Source organism: Sciurus vulgaris, assembly GCF_902686455.1.
Source record: "Sciurus vulgaris genome assembly, chromosome: 16".
Lineage (NCBI taxonomy): Eukaryota > Metazoa > Chordata > Mammalia > Rodentia > Sciuridae > Sciurus > Sciurus vulgaris.
In genome coordinates this window covers 53690036-53710230 of record NC_136477.1, presented here as the reverse complement: position 1 = coordinate 53710230, position 20195 = coordinate 53690036, and the positions used below count along the sequence as shown (strand labels likewise).

Genomic DNA, 20195 nt, shown 5'->3' with positions numbered 1-20195 from the left:
CGCCAAACTTTATGGCTTTTAGTTACCCATTGGTCATCAGCAGGCCCAAATGAAGTCAGTGCTTTGAGCAAAGGCAGCTTCTAATTCTGTTATAATATTATAAACAGTTGAGGGGCTGAGGTGGGAAAGGAACCTCAAGTGTAAGTCCCGTGAGGACGAGGTCTTGTCTGTGATGGCTTGCCGCTGCATTCCAGTCCCCAGCACCCAGCAAGCACTCCACACACATTTACTGAATGCATCAGTTCATACATGGATGTACTGTTTTGGCCTGGTGAGCGGGTGGTGGACAAAGGGTGGCCTTTCCCAAACAAACCCATGCCCAAGGGAGCAGGGACCTTCCTTCTCATTCTGTTCTCAAAATGCCACTGTCTACTGTTTCCTGGAACTTCAGTCCTTGCCCTCGTCGCGTTCTCCAGTTCTGTGGCTCCAGCTTGCCTTCCTTCTCTCTTCACAGGGGACCTGATTTGTTCCCAGATGGGGAAGTGGGTGGAAGAAATCCATAGAGACCTCAGATGCTGCCATTTTCTTTCTCAACGAAGCTTGGATCTTGGAAGCTCCCAGAAGCCAAATCCATCCTTTACCATCTCACATGAAAAGATCATTAGCCTCCACACCACAAAGTTACAAAGAAAAAAATCATTGATCATGTAAAGCATAAGAAAAAGGGAATAATGGAAATCTCTCTCAACCAGCCACCTTGCAAACCCATCTTGCCAACCTGTGCCACATCCTCCTACCCACCCACCCCCAAAAAAATAATAAAGCAGCTCATGTGCTTTGCGCTTCAGGAAAACCTTAATTTTCACTCCTTCTGCACCAAACCCTGAAAAGGCAATGCCTTCCCAGCCGCTTGACTTCCCTTCTTGTTAACCCAGAGTTTACCTTGGACTGGTAAAGATGTAGTTAGTTGACATGTGCTTTTCAACTAAATTTTATTTTTTGAATGGGTGCCGTCAGCTTATGGTGCGTTCTCTCACAGGATATAAATGCAATATGTACGCAAAGTAACCCTCCTTCGTACCCCTTCCCCAGCCAGTACATCTTCTCTCCAGAGCAACCACTGGTTTGCGGTGCTGGGGATTGAACCCAGGGCCTATGTGCTTGCAAGGCAAGCACTCTACCCACTGAGCTATCTCCCCAGCCCTGGTTTGAATTTCTTAAGTGTCCTCTCAGAGGTTTGGTATGGGTTGGTATGGGGCCTTTTCCCTCTTTCTCTCTCTTTTTTCTTTTTCTTTTTTTTCCTTTTAGTACCAGGGATTGACCCCCCCCCCCCCGGGGGGCACTTTACCACTGAGGCACATCCCCAATCCTTTTTTGCATTTTATATAGAGACAGGATCTCGCTGACTTGCTTAGGGCCTCCCAAAGTTGCTGATTCTGGCCTTGAACTTGAGATCCTCTTGCATTAGCCTCCTGAGCTGCTGGGATTACAGGTGTGCGCCATCGTGCCCAGCTGACTTTTCCCTCTTGATGATATAACTTAACATCACTCCAAATCAGAGCACACAAAACTCCCACTGGCTGCTCTGAAAAGCCATCTCTGCATTGTTCCTGGGTTCAGCTCCTCGCTCGCCGCAACCACCTCCGCCGCGCGCCTCCTCCGCCGCCGCGGACTCCGGCAGCTTTGTCGCCAGAGTCCCTGAACTCCCGTTTCCTCTTTAGCCCACTGCATCGGCTCACCGGCGTGCCCCACCATGTCAGACGCGGCCGTGGACACCAGCTCCGAGATCACCACCAAGGACTTAAAGGAGAAGAAGGAAGTTGTGGAGGAGGCAGAGAATGGAAGAGATGCCCCTGCTAATGGGAATGCTAATGAGGAAAATGGGGAGCAGGAGGCTGACAATGAGGTAGATGAAGAAGAGGAAGAGGGTGGTGAGGAAGAGGAGGAGGAGGAGGAAGGTGATGGCGTGGAAGAGGATGGAGACGAAGATGAGGAGGCTGAGGCAGCTGCAGGCAAACGGGCAGCTGAAGATGACGAGGATGATGATGTTGATACCAAGAAGCAGAAGACCGATGAGGATGACTAGACAGCAAAAAAGGAAAAGTTAAACTAAAAATAAAAGGCCGCCGTGACTATTCACCCTCCACTTCCCGTCTCAGAATCTAAACGTGGTCACCTTGGAGTAGAGAGGCCCGGCCGCCCACCCACCGCGGGCCGTGCCGCCCGCAGGTGACACGCGCTCTCCACCACCCAACCAAACCACAACGTGGATTTGCAACAGGGGAGGAAAAAAAAAAGAACCAAAACTTCCAAGGCCCTGCTTTTTTTCTTAAAAGTACTTTAAAAAAGGAAAATTTGTTTGTATTTTTTATTTACATTTTATATTTTTGTACATATTGTTAGGGGTCAGCCATTTTCAATGATCTCGGATGACCAAACCAGCCTTTGGAGCGTTCTCTGTCCTACTTCTGACTTTACTTGTGGTGTGACCATGTTCATTATAATCTCAAAGGAGAAAAAAACCTTGTAAAAAAATCAAAAACAACAACAAAAAAACAATCTTATTCCGAGCATTCCAGTAACTTTTTTTGTGTATGTACTTTAGCTGTACTATAAGTAGTTGGTTTGTATGAGATGGTTAAAAAGGCCAAAGATAAAAAGGTTTCTTTTTTTTTTTTTTCCTTTTTTTGTCTATGAAGTTGCTGTTTATTTTTTTGGCCTGTTTGATGTATGTGTGAAACAATGTTGTCCAACAATAAACCGGAATTTAAAAAAAAAAAAAAAAAAAAAAAAAACACACAAAACTGCATCAATCTTTACAGAATTGCCCTGAATTTCAGTGGGTGAAGTCAGTTGGGTCTTTGGGGCTGTGTCTGTCATTCAGGGCAAAGTTGTTGGGGCAGATCTGTAATATTTGATGTTCCTGGAAAATATGGCAGCTGAGAAGGAGCTAAGGCCACACTGCCTCCCACTTTACTGTCTCTTCCTCCCACTTTGCTGTGCCCTGCCTCCCTGCTTTGCTAACTGGTGCCAATGGCTTTTGCTAAAGTGGAGGAGCTTTCTCAACTTGAGGAAGAAAAGGCAAGAAAGGAGTCCAAGAGGAATTCCAGTTCTACCGCTGTCCGGCTGTCCATCCATCCATCCATCCATCCATGCATCCATCCAAAGGAAATTGTGCCCTGTGTGTCAGTAGATTTTGTCAAGATAAGACAAAGGAAGTGAAAATGATTAGAAGCTAAAAGCTATGGGTTTGCAGCCATTGCTTCTGCTCAGGGAGAACTGCCAGGTTGATGGACAGCTTTTGCTCACATTATCCCATCGACTGCATCGTCACTGTCCCGACCACCTTTCACAACCGAAGAAATTGAAGCATGAAGGTTAGGTCATCCATCTAAGCCCTGCCACGCTCTGGTGGCTAAAAGGCAGTATTCCATGTCCTCCTGTGTGCACAGCTAGGCTGGGAGTGGCTCCTGTGGGCTTCCCTGAGAATCATCTCCAAACCAGAAGCACTGAAAAGCACTCCCCTGCTTCCGGGAGACCAGCTCGCATGTGAAACCCATGAAACCAGCGTAGAGAGGAGTAAGATGCTGCCAGAGAGGAAGCTGAGCCATAGGTGAGGGTGGCTGAAGTTCAGCCCCAGCAGGAACCCATGCGGAGCCCTGGTGCATACATGATGCCGGAAGACACACAGTCTTGTAGGCACGGGGGCCAGTCCTTCCTATTCCTCCTCTGTCACTGACTGGCCAGATGCAGCAAATGAAAACCCAGGGTGCCCAGTTAAATCAGCAATCAACAGGACATCCTTATACTAAAAATGTACTTATTGATCATCTGAAATAAAAATTTTACTGGCTTTCCCAAGGAGATGGGAGAAGTTTGGGCATAGCTCTCCGCACACACAGCAGAGGGCAGCAGTCAGTAAAGAGGACCTGGAAGGACAAGAGCAGCAGCCCCTGTAAGCGGGGACTCTGGGACAGCTCACCAGACAACAGTAAAACAGACTAGAGGCTCCAACTTAGTCAGGTCCAAACCACCTGCGTCATCCAGGGCGCCAGTGGGACACCGGTTCCTGTGTCAGCACCCTCCCCTGGGTCCCCTGCCATCTGAGGATGTCTTTGCCCTGTCAGAGCCATTTCCTTGCTGTGTGGCTGCTGGAACCGGAGCCAGGTGCTTGAACCTTGCATCTCCGAAATGCACTTAGGCGACAGAGACTACCCTTAGAAGTATCTTACACCTTCAAATAAAGCCCAGAAAAGGAGAGTCTGGGGAGAAGATAACCATCCTGGAATTAAGCAGATGGTTTCTGGTGGCGCCTTGGATCCTTTCTTAAAATTCAGAGGTCCTCTCCCAGGTGTCCAGAGGGGTCCCTGCACTTTCTAGGGAGGGCTCTGCATGCCCCTTACAGGAACTTAGGAATCTGTGAGTTGGATCTAGAAAAACTTTAAAGCATAGAAGTGAAAAGAGCAGGGTGGGCAGGCAACAGGAATGGCCTCCATGACCCCATTTATGTAAAAAAAAAAAAAAAAAAAAAAAAAAATCCACACAACCACCCAGAGGGTCTGTCTGTTCACAGTATGCATGTGTGTACGTATGCATTTGGCAGTACTGGGCATTGAACCCAGGGCATCTACATCCCCAGCCCTTTTTATTTTTCATTTTGAGACAGGGTCTTACTAAGTTGCCCAGGCTGACCTTGAATGGATAATCCTCCTGCCTCCTGAGTCACCAGCCACCTGGCTATATTGTTTTATTTTAAAGGGATAGAAACATCATTTTGCTGACACTAAAAATTATGATGTAAAGTATCAGGACCAGCTAGAGAGAGGCACAAGAGGGAGATATGGTGCACACTACCTGCAGGCTGCTCCTTTCTTGGTGATAGAGCGCTTGCCTGGTATGCCTGAGGCCCTGGGCTCACTCCCAGGCACTGCAAGGAAAAAAAACCATTCTAGCTGATCTGAGAACGAACACTTTTCAGGACAGCTGGAACCTGACAGCACTCTCCCATCCTTTATCAACAATCCTAGAAAAAAAAAAAAACTCTGGACACCAAATCTCTTGATGTGGCACCAGTGCTTAGAGGAAGCTTGTTATAGCTCTTGTGCCATCTACCATAGCTAAGCTTATGTTGCCCAGCAGAAATACAGATGTGTTTATTTGATTATGCACAGAGGTGTGTGGTGCATGACAAAGGGCGTAACATCACAAGCAATATCTAAATGGGGGAACACTTCAAGTCATATCTGGTCCTGAGAACCTTGGTGAGGGGTTGTGGGCCTGGGCTCAGGTTACTATCTAGGCAAATGCCTTCCCAGGAGTTAGGTCTTCCAGGGACAATCATCTGCCCCCACCACTTGGTCAGCCAGCCAGCTTGGTCAGCAGACATCCCAGCTGACATCACTGGGATGTCAGCCTCCCATATTCTCCAGGTCCTGCTGGAGCTCCCTAAAGTGTGGCCTAAAGTTCCTCTTCATTGCGCTGAGGGTCTGGAGACCAAAGATCAGGAACCCATAAAGGGAAAGTTGCTCCAGGAGCCGAGGGGAAGGGGCTGCCCTGCTGCTCAAGGGACAGCCCAGCAGGCAGTCATCTTCTCCCCCTCCCAGAGTAGCCAATGAAGCCACTCAAGACCCTTGTGCCCACGAGGGGCACAGGGAACCCCAGGCCCACACCCAGGTTATTACCTGCCCAGAGAGCAGAGACTCTGGGCCACAGAGCCCTGGGGCCACTGGGGATACCAGAACAGCAGCCCCTGCACCATTGCTCTCTGGTCCTAACCTTGGCAGGTAATTTGAGGACAATACCACTGCCTCATCTATGTCCCTCCAAAACACACACACACACACACACACACACACAAAAATCTGTACATTTTTTTCTTTGGTACCAGGGATCGAACCCAGGGGCACTTAACCACTGAGCCACATCCCCAGCCCTTTTTAATATTTCATTTAGAGACAGGGTCTTGCTGAGTTGCTGAGGCTGGCTTTGAACTCGTGATCCTTCTGACTCAGCCTCCTGAGTTGCTGGGATCATAGGCATGTGCTATGGTGCCCGGTGGTTTTTGCTTTGTTTTGTTTTGGTTTTTGCCTCTTAATGACTGATGAGAAAGTCCAGTCTGTGGCGAAAGGGGTGATGTTGAAAGAGATGCACGATGATGTCTCAGAAGAGCCAGGCTTACAACTGTTAAGGGAAGAGTATGTCTGTGTGTGGCTCAGAGAGGGAGAGACAGACGTCACTGTAAGACCTGGCCTGCCGTACATTCCAGCCTGGCCTGACGTACATTCCAACCCTGAGTATTTTCTGGGAACTTCCTCTGGGCAAAGCAACAGGTGTGGTTCTCTGAGATGAAGAATACTCACCAGAGCTCAAATGAAGATACAGACTTCATTGTACCATCAAACTGATTCCGGTTACTTCAGCCACTTCTGGTGCCACTTCCATTCTGGACAAGAAGCCCATCCTGAGCTGGGCATGGTGGTGCACACCTATAATCTCAGCTACTTGGGAGGCAGAGGCACGAGGATTACAAGTTCAAGACCAGCCTGGGCAACTTGACAAAACCCGGTCACAAAATAAAATTTCTAAAAAGAGCTGGGAATGTAGCTCAGCCGTAAAGCACCCTCATGTTCAATCCCCAGCACAGGGGGTGGGGGAGGGGGTGGAGCCCATACTGATGCACTAATGGCAAACTGAGTTCTAACCACTGCCTGTCCCTCAGCCTCTTCAACGCCTGTCCAGGAGGATCCATCCACATTAGCCCTGAAGGTCCCAACTCCAGACAGTAGGTCCAAGAGCCCAGTTGTGATTCCTGGAGCTTTCCATTGTTGTTTCAGAACTCTCTGGCTGTCTTTCAGGGAAGGCTGTGATGAATGACCTCTTTCTTCTTCCCAAGACTATCCTCAATGCCACGCACCACAGGGCTTGCCGTCCTCCCCTGCTGAGCTTGACCACAAGTGTCCAGCTGAATGGTCCCACCATAAGCATAGCACAGAGACGTTTTTCCCCCTTTTTTGTACCAGGGATTGAACCCTAGGGCACTTAACCACTGAGGCACATCCTCAGCCCTTTTTATTTTTTATCTTGAGACAGGATCTTGCTAAGTCCTCAGGGCTTCACTAAGTTGCTGAGGGTGGCCTTGAACTTGCCATCCTCCTGCCTCAGCCTCCTGAGCCACTAGTATTATAGGTGTGTGCCACCGCACCAGGCGTAGAGATTCCTTTTGATGTGATCTTCAGTGATATTTAACCTGGAGCACAAGAATTCCTTCACTCAGGAAGGCTGCTGATCTGAGACTGACCCAAGTCTGGGCTTCTTCAGTGACCCTGAGGAAACCATCTCTCACCCATCCAGAGCTACCAAGATGAAGCCCTTCTCCTGTGAAATTCTTGGTGACCACAGATTAGAACAAGTAGAATATCTACAATCTACTTTCTTTTCTAGTCCATTGATTTTCGTTTTCATCTCTTACTTCATTTTTCTCTGGTATTGACTTGCAATTTCTTTCCTAGCTTCTTCAGATGAAAGTCCAGCTTATTAACTTTCAGCCTTGCTTCTTTTCAAATATATGTATTTAGGTCTATAAATTTCCCTCTGAGCACTGCTTCAGCTACATCCCACAAGTTCGATGTCACATTTTCATGTCTTCTTAGGATCTATGTTCTACTCTTTTCTGAAAAACTAAAATATTCAAACCACTTCCTGAATTCTCATTTAAACTATAAAGTTCATCTTGCTTTATTTCCAGAACTGTAGATGCTCTATAAAAAAGGTCTGAAAGACTAGAGCTCCTAGTAAGTTTAGGATTTCTAAATGCAGCAGAAGCAAGTCAAAAGGAATAGTTTGATGATTTCTGCTTTTTTTTTTTTTTTTTTATTGTAAACAAATGGGATACATGTTGTTTCTCTGTTTGTACATGGCGTAAAGGCATACCATTTGTGTAATCATAAATTTACATAGAGCAATGTTGTTTGATTCATTCTGTTATTTTTTTCCTTCCCCCCACCCCTCCCTGATTTCTGCTTTTGATGTAGAATTTCACTTAAATAAAAACTGCAATCATCATTTCTTTCTTTTCTTTTGAGGTATTAGGGGTTGGACTCAGAGGTGCTCTACCATTAAGCTGCATCCCCGGCCCTTTTCATTTTTTATTATGAGACAGGTTGCCAAGGCTCCTCTTGAACTTGCAATCCTCCTGCCTCAGCAGCCCAAGTGGCTGGGATTACAGGGGTGTACCACTGTACCTGGCTACAAACACAATTTCTTAAAATGAAACTAAGCAACCATCCAAGCAAAGGCTTCCAATGCCTGCAGAACAAGCCTTACTTTATTGTTATCATTTTTACCCAGTGTTGGGGATCAAGCCAGGGCCTCATATATGCTAGGCAAGTACTCCACCACTGAGCTACATCCCTAGCCCTAAAGCCTTATTTAAAAAACATATTCTAAAGTGAACAGAAAAACCACTGACATTTCACTTAATTAGGGGCTCAGAGACAGAGACCACCTGCAAGTGGCTGATCTAGACTTACTTATATTTATTTCACATCATTGTGGTCACTTTTACAGCTGTTTAGACTCATTTTCAATCACATTACTGTTCACAGAATTCACAGAATTCATTAACAAACTAGTATTTTACATCCAAGGGTTTTCAGTAGCACAGCAAATAGAAAAAGAGGCTCACAAGTTGTCTGTGTGCGGAACTCGGGTCTGATTATTTAGATCGATGTTTAGAACATTATTGCTTTATTAGTCCTATTTTTTAAAAATAATAAATGATTCCTAGGAAACCCACCCCACCAGGTGTTCTTCATTCTGCAATTCTTCGGGGTCCACTCACTGCTTACCTGACTCATGGGTGCCAAACAAACCACCCCGTGTTTTCAACTGCTCAGGCGGTTCTGAGGGCTGGCCCAGCAGGAGCTCTGGTCCTCTGCACATGCCAGTTTCCTCCCTGATCTGTGGCTCATGGGCTGTGTTCACATACGGGCCTCTATGCAAAACTTAAGTTAGACCTAAACAAGAGGGTACGGTGAATGAGGACTAATTCTCCTCTAGAAGCCACTGATCATGCAGGGGGATATATCTGAAGCAACAAAAATCTCTCGAGTCCCAGTGTGAGGAACATCTTAAAGAAAACATCCTGGATGATGGTCCAAGACGCCTGCTTAGAACATAAAGATGTCTCAGGAGACTGCATGGCTGGGCGTTCTTACTGTGTTCCATGTGAGTTTCCATTTTGGGAAAAAGATCTTGGAGATTTCCTTGTGGCCCCTGAAGCTCTGTGGAACCAAGGATACGGGGCGAAGAGGGACTGGGATTCCTCAGGGTCACTGGCGCTCCGACCGCATTGGGGGCAGGATCCCTGAGAGTGGTGGCCGCGTCAGGCTTTGGGGACGGGAGCGGATGCCGTGTGCCGAATGCAGGCTGCAGTCAGGGCTTCAGTCCAGTTTCTTGTTGTTGTCTGCGTTATGCACAGAAGCCAAAAAGTCGACAATGAGCTTGGCTGTCTTCCTGGGTCTCTCCATCACCACTGAGTGCCCACAGTTTTCCAGCAGCTCCACCTGGCAGTTGGCGATCGACTTGGCCAACATGTCTGCCCCGGACACATCGAGCACCTGCCATGGAAGAGAGGGAAGGAGATGGTACATTCCGTGGAGAGAATTTCCACTGAGACCTGGCAGGGGTCAGGTTGTGGGGGTGAACGGAAGGACCATGTCACTTCAGTGTTGCTGTTTATGGCACTCCAGTGGAAGGGACTGTCATGCCTCCTGTTTGATTCTGCAACTCAGTACCAAGAATTGGCTAGCTGCCAGTGATACTTAAGTGGAAGGGACACAGTCCCTTCTGGGAGGAGGTTATGGTCTGGTGGGGAGCCAGACAGGTCAAGAGACAAGTGCAGAATGATGTGATAGGGGCTCTGCTCCGAGAGGATCCTGGAGGCTGACAGCTCACTCAGGAGGAGCAGAGAAGAGGATGTGTTCTTCCTGAATCCTGGGAGAGCAGAGGAGGAGTCTTCATGGGATGGGGAGGAGGGTGGGAAGTCAGGGAAAGCACCAGGGTCAGCAAGGAGCAAGGTGGCTCAGATGAAACATGCAGAAAGTAGGGAGGGGCATGGCAGAGGGAGGGGCAGAAGGAAGAAGGCCACCACTTCCACCACGTTGGATAGGGGAGGCAGGGGGCTGCATAAAGGGGAGTGGAGTGACTTGAGTAGCCAGCCTTAAAGCTGGAGTAGAGCAGCCCAAACTATAGGAAGAGCACACAGGGAAATGCAGGAGGGGAATGCTTATTATCACAAGCTGGGGGGCGGTGCCTCTTTGGAAGGACTTTCAGAGATCCCCAGGGCTGTGACTCAGACCCTGAAGTTGATGAATAACAGGGAGTGTTTTTCCAATGAAAGCCAGCACTTTTCCAGCGCTGACCCTTTTCAAACAACTCCTTTACTCTGTTACCATTATGCCAATCTGGTTCCTCTCTACGCGAGCATCCTTTCTCGGAGGATCTGCACTCACTCCCCTTAATGGCCTTTACCTGCAACTCATCCTGGACAAGAGGGCACCTCCTCTCTGTCCTTAATGGAAGAGCGAAGACTCCACCCAATTCGGCACTTTTGGCTTGTTTTTCCTTTTTTGGTACCAGGAATTGAACCCTGGGGCCCTTAGCCACTGAGCCACATCCCCAGCCCTTTTTGTATTTTATTTAGAGACAGGGTCTCACTGCATTGTTTAAGACCTCTCTAAGTTGCTGAGGCTGGCTTTGAACACGAGTGCCTCCTGCCTCAGCCTCCCCAGCCACTGGGATTTCAGGCATGTGCTACTGCACCCAGCTACTCCAGCGCTTTTTGTTTTTCAGCTTTAGTCTTATCAACCCAGGTTATTAAATGAAGTGGGGGTTTTTTTGTTTGTTTTTGTTTTGTTTTGTTTGTTTGTTTTGGTACCAGGGATTGAACCCAGGGATGCTTAACCACTGAGCCACATCCTCAGCCCTTTTTATATGTTACTTAGAGACAGGGTCTCGCCGAGTTGCTTAGGGCCTCACTAAATTGCTGAGGCTGGCTTTGAACTTGTGATCCTCCTGCCTCAGCCTCCTCAGTTGCCAGGATTACCCGTGTGTGCCACTGAGCCTGGAAGTGAAGATTTTCTACCCACCCCAAAGTGGGGCGGGCAGAATGCCTCAGCCAGGGAAGGGAGCCCTGTAGAGCACCCTGAACCAGGGAAAGGAACAGGGAATGCAGAGCTCAGGGAGAGGGGAGCAGCTGGCCGGGGCTTGGATATTTCTTCTGTGGTCACTATTTGAGCAGGAATGAAGCTCAGTGACTATGGAAAAATACCCAGAGGGAACGCAGATGGAATGCAGTTGATACTGGTGAAAAGACAGAAACTTCCACCCTGCAGAGAAATCAGAAGCCACAACTCACAGGTAAAATCCCCACGTGAGTTCTGGTTTTGGCACCGTTATGCTGGTTGGCATTACAAAGCCAGCATTCTCTGCTGCCACCCAAGTGAAATTGCTCAGTGGGTCCTGATGAGATATGCACCTTTGTGGAGTGAGAGCAGCAATTTCTTTAACAGATTATTCACAAAAATGGTCCAAACAAAAACTTGCCTCCATTCCATTCTAGGCCAGGGACAGGATGAGGTGAGCCAAATGAGGTGTTCAGCTGGGGCACAAAATTGAAATGGGCATCAAAATACCCAGCAATCAAGATGAAAAATATTTTAATGCAATATTTTATAAATTAAACACAAATGCAAAAAGCATGATGAACAAAATATCAAAATTATGAATACAAGCTGGGTGTGGTGGCATACACCTGTAAACCCCATGGCTCAGGAGGCTGAGGCAGGAGAATGGCAGGTTCAAAGCCAGCCTCAGCAACTTAGGGAGACCCTGAGTAACTCAGTGAGACCCTGTCTCTAAATAAAATATGAAAAAGGGCTGGGGATGTGGCTCAGTGTTTAGCACCACTGGGTTCAATCCCTGGTACCACCACCTGCCCCTGCCCCTGCAAAAAATTATAAATACAGATAGGATCCAATCCTGGAACTCGCATGATGCCTCTCTGTCATCTCACCCATGTTCCAGCCCTGTCATGCATTACAGTGGCAGGTAGATCATAAGCTGCCAGGGGGCAGGGATCCTGTCTTGTCTCTCCTGTATCTCCAGGGCCTAATATAGTATTGGATACATAGTAGGTGCTCAATAAATACCTGATAACTGACCTGGATGTGTTAGCAGTTAGCTGGTGGGTTTGTCCCTCTGCTAGTTTGTTCATCCACTTTCTTGCTTGCTTGCTCACTCACTGTGTACTCTAGGTCTCCTACAAACCAGGCATGTGCCAGCAGGGAGAAGAGACATAAAGAATAATTCCCTCTCTCCACAAGGCCCTCTTCCTCTGGTGGACTGAAGAGAGAGGAGAGGTGCTTGAACTGAGGTACAGAAACCATCTCAGGAAGGGCTGCCAGGTTCTCTCGTGCAGGTTGTCTACTGCCCAAATCCAGGAGGCTTCATTCACATAGAGTGCAGTGCACACAGCTTCCCCCGTAGCTGTGCAGTACAGCTGCAGACTACAGAGGGCCAAAGAAGAGAGAGGCTGAATTCGGCCTGACGGAGGTGGGTGTTGTGACACCAACCGTTAAAGGCAGAGCAAGAAAAGAGCTACAGGGCAGAAGCCATGAAACAAAGGGCCCCGGCAGCCTCTGCTGTTGGGCCTCTGTCCTGAGATGGTCCATGAAACATAAAGGACCTGATCAAATCTGTAACAGACCCATAGAATGTTTGGCTCTTTCCCTGGAGCATAAAGGATTTCGAAGTCTGGGAGAAAATTCAGGACCATGAGTTGAGGCAAAGGACATGTGTAATAAACTGGGTGTTCTCTGATCACTGGAGAAGGGCCACTTTCACATACCTTAGCTCGTTTGAGCTTCACGACTATCCCAGCAGTGGAAGAGACGCCCTTGATTTGGAGAGACTAGGTGACTTGCTCAAGGTCACAGGCTAATGAAGAGCAAAGGCAGGGCTGGAATGGAGACGTTGTGCCTCCAAGGCCAGTGCTCTGGCTTCTGTAGGACCATGGGTTACAGCCTCTCCCTGCTGGCCCCCGAGATCCCTGATTCACCTTCGAGATTTTCACAATGAAGAAAGGCTCCATTGTTCTGGTTTGGGTCTCTGATCAAGTGACTCCCTGCTGGCCGAGTCTGGATCCTGCTTCTCTCATTAGGCACAAAGCTCCTTTCAGTCTCTTGGCTGCTGCAGAAGGGAGCACAGGAGACTCTCCTCCTTTCTCTGGCCCCACTCCTGTGCTGTGCTGTGCATCCTTAGCCATACCTGGCTGCTCTACACCACTCCCTGCCTCCGCATGCGTGCCGTGAGCCTACAGCTGACTTCTCCTTCCAGTATTTTCTGCCCAGGCCATCTCTGCACTCATGGGCCCTTGTGATTGCAGCCTGACCGCCTGCCTTTGCTTTCATTAGTCCTGACAGGGCTCACAATGATGGTTTTCATGTTGGAGTCTGCTATGGGTTCAATGTGTCCCCCAAAAGTTCACGGGTTGGAAATTTTATCCTCTGTCCTCATTAACAAATTAGTATCACTATCATAGAAGTAGGTCCAGTGTCGTGTGAGGAATTTTGTTATAAAGGTGAATTATGGCCAGGCACAGTGGTGCACACTCCAAATCCCAGCTACTTGAGAAACCAGGGCAGGAAAATTCCAGGTTTGAGGCCAGCATGGGCAGCTTAGTGAGGCACTGTCTCAAAATAAAATAAAAATAAATCAATTAAATAAAAGTGACCTGTGTCTAGCATCCTTGCTCTGTCCTACCATGTGATGCCCTCTGTCATGTTATGAAACAATAAAAAGACTCTCCTCGGACACTGAGCAGATGCTGGCACCCTGCTTGTGGACTCCCCAGCCTTCAGAACTGAGCCAAATCGACTTTCAGTCTTTATAAACTCCCTGGTTTTAGGTATTTTATTACAGCATCAGAAAACTGACTAGGACAGGGAAAAACTTCGACATCCTTTTCTCGTAATATTTTATAGCTCAAGATTCCCACACACCCTGGAGCAGACAATATCACTTTGCATTATAGACCTTCTAAAGGCTCCATTTCTCATTGCCTCCTCTTTTTTTAAATATATTTTTTAGGTGTCAATGGATATTTTTGTGGTGCTGAGTATAGAACCCAGGGCCTCACACATGCCAGGCAAGCACTCTACCACTGAGCTACAACTCCAGGCCCCTCATTGCCTCCTCTTGCTTTGCATATCATGAAGAACTTTCAGTAAGATATGATTTCTAAAAAACATGCTATAAACAGAAAAGGAGATTCTGGAAGTATAAATCAGAATCTCTTTGAAGGACCTGTTAATCAGTTGAATTGTGCCCCTCACAAACCTATATATTGATGCCCTAACTCCCAGTACCTCAGAATGTAACCCTATTTAGAAATAGGGACATTATAGATATAATTAAGATGAACTACATAGGTACAGAGTGGGCCCTAATTCAGTATGACAGGTGAGGTTTTGTTTTGTGCCAGGGATTGAACCTAGGGGTGCTTAACCACTAAACTACATCCCCAGACATTTTTTAAATTTTATTTTGAGACAGGGTGTTACTGAGTTGCTTAGGGCCTCACTAAGTTACTGAGGCTGGCTTTGAACTTGCAATCTTCCTGCCTCAGCCTCCCAAGCTGCTGGGTTTATAGGCATGCATACCCAGCTATTGGTGTTCTTATAAAAAGGGGAAATTTGGACAGAGAGACAGTCAGCCACAGAGAGAATCCCATGTGAAGATGAAGGTAGAAAGGAGGGGAGTGTGTCTATAAGCCAAGGAATGCCGAAGATTGCCAGAAAGCCCAGAAACAAGGGGGGCGGCACAGAAAGATCCTCCCTCTCAGCCCACAGAGAGAACCAGCCTTGCTGACGTCCTGATCTTGAACTTCTAGCCACTAGAACTATGAGACAATCAGCTTCTGTTGTTTAAGTCACTGAGGCTATGGTACTCTGCCCTACCAAACTGGCAGAACCTACTAAAATCTATTTACCTCCCCCGCCGCCTTTTTTTTTGCAGTAGTGGGGACTGAACCTTAGGGACAGCTACATCCCCAGCATAGCCCTTTATCTTTTTTTTATTTCAAGTCAGGGTCTTGCTAAGTTGCCCAGGCTGGCCTCGAACTCCTAGGTTTGAGGGATCCCCCTGCTTCTGCCTCCCACGTAGCTGGGACTAGAGGTGATAAACATAATTTTTAAAAGTAATTTTAAACTGCCTTTCATTCTAAAAATCAAATGTCACTGCTCTTGAATCAGAGAACTGTGCTCCTTGACACCTGGCATGGATATACACCACCTCTCCCGGAGAGCAGGAACAGGCTGCGGAGGCTCACTGCACTGCTTTTCCTCAAGGCAAGTCTTCCGCAGGCCCCTATGACATACCTGGTCTTGTTTCCCCCAGATGATCTGTGTCGGGACCTTGATCTTGTTCATGTTCTCATGCAGAGAATATCTGGATTTTTCACTGACGATCTCCAAAAACACTTGTCAAAAAAAAGGAAAATGGTGTTAAGTGTGTACCTGGTTGCAAAACAACCAAAGGCTGAATGTGCTTTCTGATATGTGGACACTGATTCACACAAGGGGGTGGGAGGGGGGTTCACCAGATTGGACGGGGTGGAATGGGGGGAAGGGAGGGAGATGGGAATAGGAAAGACAGTGGAATGAAGGGGACATCACTTCTCTATGTTCACATGTGAATACACGCCAGTGAAACTCCACGTCATGTACAACCACAAGAATGGGAAGTTATATTCCATGTATGTATGAAATGTCCAAATACATTCTACTGTCATATATAACTAAAAAGAAGTAAAAAAAAAAAAAAAAAAAAAAAAAAATTAAAAAAATTGTGTGCTGGGTTATGCCACTGCGGTTAAGAGATCAAGTCTGGGACACCACTTCCTCTCCTCAGGGGCCCAGGAAACATTCAAAGTTGCAGAGGTCTAAGAAATTAAAGGCAGCCAGTCATAAAGCTTCACTTATAATATGTTCCAAGCTGAAAGTTGGGACTACTTACACTTTCTGTAGAAGTTGTTATGAGGGATGCGGACATCGACAAGGCCTTGCAGAATCTGAGGATAAATAACCCAAAGTTAGACAGCAAGAAAAGACTCAGGGGCTGGGGAGATAGCTCAGTTGGTAGAGTGCTTGCCTTGCAAGCACAAGGCCCTGGGTTCAATCCCCAGCACCGCAAAAAAAAGAAAAAAGAAAAAAAGAAAAGACTCAGAGCCAGGTGTGGGGTTCCCACCTATAATCTCAGCTACGAGGGAGGCTGAAGCAGGGAAATCACAAGTTTAAGGCCAGCCTGGGCAATTTAGCAAGACTGTGTCTCAAAATAAAATTCAAAGTGCTGGGGATGCAGCTCAGTGGTAGTACGCTTGCCTAGCATGCATCCTGGGCTCGATCCCTCATACTATAAAAGGGGAAGAAAATTTAGCAATTTACTGCATTGCCAAAGAAGTCCTGCAAATTCTCATGAGGTACTATATAATGCAATTGGGAAGTGGGATCCTAAAAGGCTTTTATTTTAAATTAGGAAAGAACCTGGGTAATACTATGAAGCCCAAGGTTCCCTGCAGCATAGAAAAGACACCTGAGATGGCTTGACAGCTGCTTTATCTTGAGAAATTCCCTGCTTAGCTCAGGATGCAATGAAGACGAATATAATATCAAGGAATTGCTCAGTGATAGTCAAATATAAAACAAAGTCTATTTTTTAAAAAATAATTCAGCTGGGTGCAGTGGCACATGCCTGCCATCCCAGCGGCTCAGGAGTCGGAGGCAGGAAGATCATGAGTTCAAAGCCAGCCTCAGCAACTTAGCAAGGCCTTAAGCAACTCAGTGAGACCCTGACTCTAAATAAAATACAAAAAAAGGGCTGGGGATGTGGTTAAGCTCCCTGGGGTTCAATTCCTGATACAAAAAAAAAAAAAAAAAAAAGTGGCTGTGACCAGAAGGAACACAATCCTCCACTTCCTCCTGCCTCAGGAGGCACAGGGAGAGTACAGGGTTCACGTGAGTAGCTGCCACTCCTCTCATCACCTGGGAACACGGCTCATCCTTCACACGTATCCTCAGGAGTCCTGTGCTGGAGCTGGAAAGACCCACTCATGGCTGCTTTGTGCTAAACCAACCCCCTGGAGCATGACTAGAATCTGAACGGTTCTAGGAGTAGAAGGCAGAGGTGAGACCAACGAAAATTTGTGGAACAATGCTGTGCTGGGCATCGGACTTTTTCTTTGTTCTGCTATTCATCCTGTACCCCTGCCTCTAACCATCCTGCATCCATCCATCCTTCACCTCTGCTTGCTTAGGGATGGATTAATCCATCCATCCTGGCTCCCAGAATCATATATGCCTGTGCCTACCCCATCCTGTATTCACTAATCCATCCATCTTCTATTCCTGCATTATCCACACATCCTTCCACCCATCCAAGCAATCATTCAGCCATTAAATCGTCTATGCATGCATATTCATAATCATGAATAGACACATATACATGCATGATCTATGCATCCATCCTTCCTAAATCTACCCACCCATCCATTCTCCATTGCTACGTTGTCAAGGCCTCCTATCGAAGCATCAGTCCATCCTCTCTATACCCAGGACCTACTTGATACAAGCACTATGCTAAGTTCTAGGGACAGAACAGCCAATTAAGACAAATCTCTCATCTTAAGAGCTTAGAGTAGAAGACACAGACAAGTGAACAAAATCACAAGATGTCACGGTGAGCCGTGCTGGGTGTTCCTGCTCTCCTGGGAAGGAAAGATTTTGGAAGCGCCATTTATTTTCTCTTATCCCTGCCATTTATTTTCCCATCCCTCACAACTCATAACAGACTTAAAAACAAAAAAACTGTGAATCTGATTTAGCCCCCGTTTCCCTTTCCAACCTCATCGCAACCCATTATTTCCCTCCTGGCTCCAGTCACCTGCTCTCCTTCTCTAGCCTTGAATTGTTTATGCCTTTTCCACTCCTGCACAAGCGGTTTCCTCACAGAGGCTTATTAACGCTATCCCCATCCCTCTGTTTCTAATCACTGTACCATCTTGGTTTCCTCTCTAAAACTCATTTCAATTTGTCATTTTTGGTTTACTGATTAAATGTCTGTCTCCTGCACTGGACTGCGTCTGCCTGGGGAGCTTACGTACTCACCACTGTACCCAGCACAGAGCCCGATGTGTGCAGCATTACATAATACTTGCTAAATGAAAACATAGAAGTTTCTGGCTGCCATGGTGCTGACCTGTAATCTCAGTGGCAGGAGGATCACAGGTTTGAAGACAGCCTCAGCAACTTAGCGAGGCTATAAGCAAACTAGTGAGACTCTCTCAAAATTAAAAAGGGCTGGGGATGTGGCCCAGTTGTTAAGCACCCCTAAGTTCAATCTCTGGTACCAAAAAAAAAAAAAATGGAAGTAGACAAGGAGTGGATGAGCAGATGCAGGAGGGAAGCTGGTCCTGGCCACCAGAGCCCTGGCTAGAGGGCCAGAGCATCACGCTGAGAGCATATTACCTGCTGGGGCACCTTGAAGCGGACATAGGAGCAGAGCTGGAGCATTTCACTCATCTCTTCTGGCGTAGACGGGATCAAGGGAATCTTCTGCGTGGTGGCCGAGTCCTGCAACTCTTTGAGTCGTTGTACAAACTGATTATCAGTCGAGTACTGCAAACCTGTGGGATTTAAACCAAAACAGCTTGACAATACATCTGCCTTCTTTCATTTTGGTACTAGAGATTGATCCCCAGGGCACAACACTACTGAGCTACATCGCCAGCCCCAGTACTTTTTTTTTTTTTTTTTTTTTTTCATTTTGAGACAAGAGTTTTGCTGAGTTGCTGAGGCTGGTCTTGAACATGCAATCCTCCTGCCTCTGCCTCCTGAGTTGCTGGGATTACAGGTATGTGCTACTGTGTCCAGCTCATTCAACCCCCATTTTATGTAGGGAACTTTCAATAACAGCCAAAAGCTAATACATTTCCAGTTTCTTTCACCAGTAAACTTCTTTCTTTCTTTGTCTCTCTCCCCCCTCCATCCCCCTTCTCTCTCTTTTGTACAGGGATTGAATCCAGGGGTGCTTAACCACCGAGCCACATCCCCAGTCATTTTTGTATTTTATTTAGAGACGGTCTCACTGTGTTGCTTAGGGCCTCACTAAGTTGCTGAGGCTGGCTTCAAACTTGCTATTGTCCTGCCTCAGTCTCCCGAGTAGATTTCTTTTTAATTGGCACTGCCATTTGTGCTTAAAGTCAAAACGATACTCTGAGCAACACAGAAAAAAAAAAAAAATCCTTTAAGGTAATTTAGGGGCTCACACTATAGTCCATAGACTAGCAGCATCCAGATCCCCCAAGAAATGCGGGAGGCTCAGCCTCTTGAATCAGAATCTGTATTTTAACAAGTTGCCAGAGGACTTACACACATGACAGCATGAGAGGTGTGAGCCTAGAAGGCATCTTGCCTGTACCCTTTGCACACCTGTACTCTTTAGAGGTGATGTGAGGAACCACAGGTTGGCAGGAAAACCCAGGCTGGAGTGACTGGCTGTTCCTTCTTCCCTTGCCCTGGACCCCCTTGGTCCTCTCTTACATGGGATCAATACACAAGCATAGGGAATATGTGAATCTTCTCCTGAACTGTCCCTGGGTTGGAGCAGAACACAGGCCCTCTGCAGAAGAGCATGAGGTGACTGCTGAGATGGATTCCCTTTGAGGTTGCCCATTGTTTCCTATAACCCTGAAGTGTGACATAAGAGAGTCCACAGTGGCTGACATTACACAGAGGGCAACATTTAAGCCAGGCCTGGTGGCGCAGGCCTGTAACCCCAGTGGCTCAGGAGGCTGAGTCAGGAGGATTGCAAGTTCAAAGCCAGCCTCAGCAACTTAGTGAGGCCCAGAGCAACCTGAGTTAGACCCTGTCTCAAATAAAAAATAAAAAGGGCCAGGGATGTGGCTCAGTGGTTAAGCACCCCTGGGTTTAATCCCTGGCACTGGAAAAAAAAAAATTAAAAATAAAAAAGAAGGGCAACACTATCTTCACTTCTAACACTGAGAAAATTTCTAGACATTCATCTTATTTGAAGAGCTATCTTTCAGAAAGAAAGGCAGTAGCAACAATAATATTGGTCATGCTGCAGAAACCCACACTTTATAATAGTCGATACCAAGCAACCGCTCTAATCCTAACACA

The 20195-nt window shown here is 47.0% G+C and overlaps 2 protein-coding genes across 2 annotated transcripts in view; one reads left to right on the top strand and one right to left on the bottom strand.

Annotated features, from left to right (window-relative positions):
- Positions 1–1643: 1643 nt before the first annotated feature.
- Positions 1644–2091, top strand: LOC306646263 (prothymosin alpha-like). Its single transcript, XM_079114797.1, has one exon. The coding sequence runs from the start codon at positions 1694–1696 to the stop codon at positions 2024–2026; it is 333 nt and encodes a 110-aa protein (XP_078970923.1). The 5' UTR covers positions 1644–1693; the 3' UTR covers positions 2027–2091.
- Positions 2092–8455: 6364 nt separating this feature from the next.
- The window catches only part of ABHD6 (abhydrolase domain containing 6, acylglycerol lipase), a 34861-nt gene continuing 23121 nt past the window's right edge, over positions 8456–20195 (bottom strand). The window contains exons 7-10 of the mRNA XM_079114427.1: positions 18522–18679; positions 16015–16069; positions 15378–15478; positions 8456–9557 (exon numbers count right to left, since the gene is read on the bottom strand). Of these exons, the coding sequence (XP_078970553.1) occupies positions 9381–9557; positions 15378–15478; positions 16015–16069; positions 18522–18679 (491 nt within the window). The 3' untranslated portion in view covers positions 8456–9380. The remainder of the gene's footprint in view (positions 9558–15377; positions 15479–16014; positions 16070–18521; positions 18680–20195) is intronic.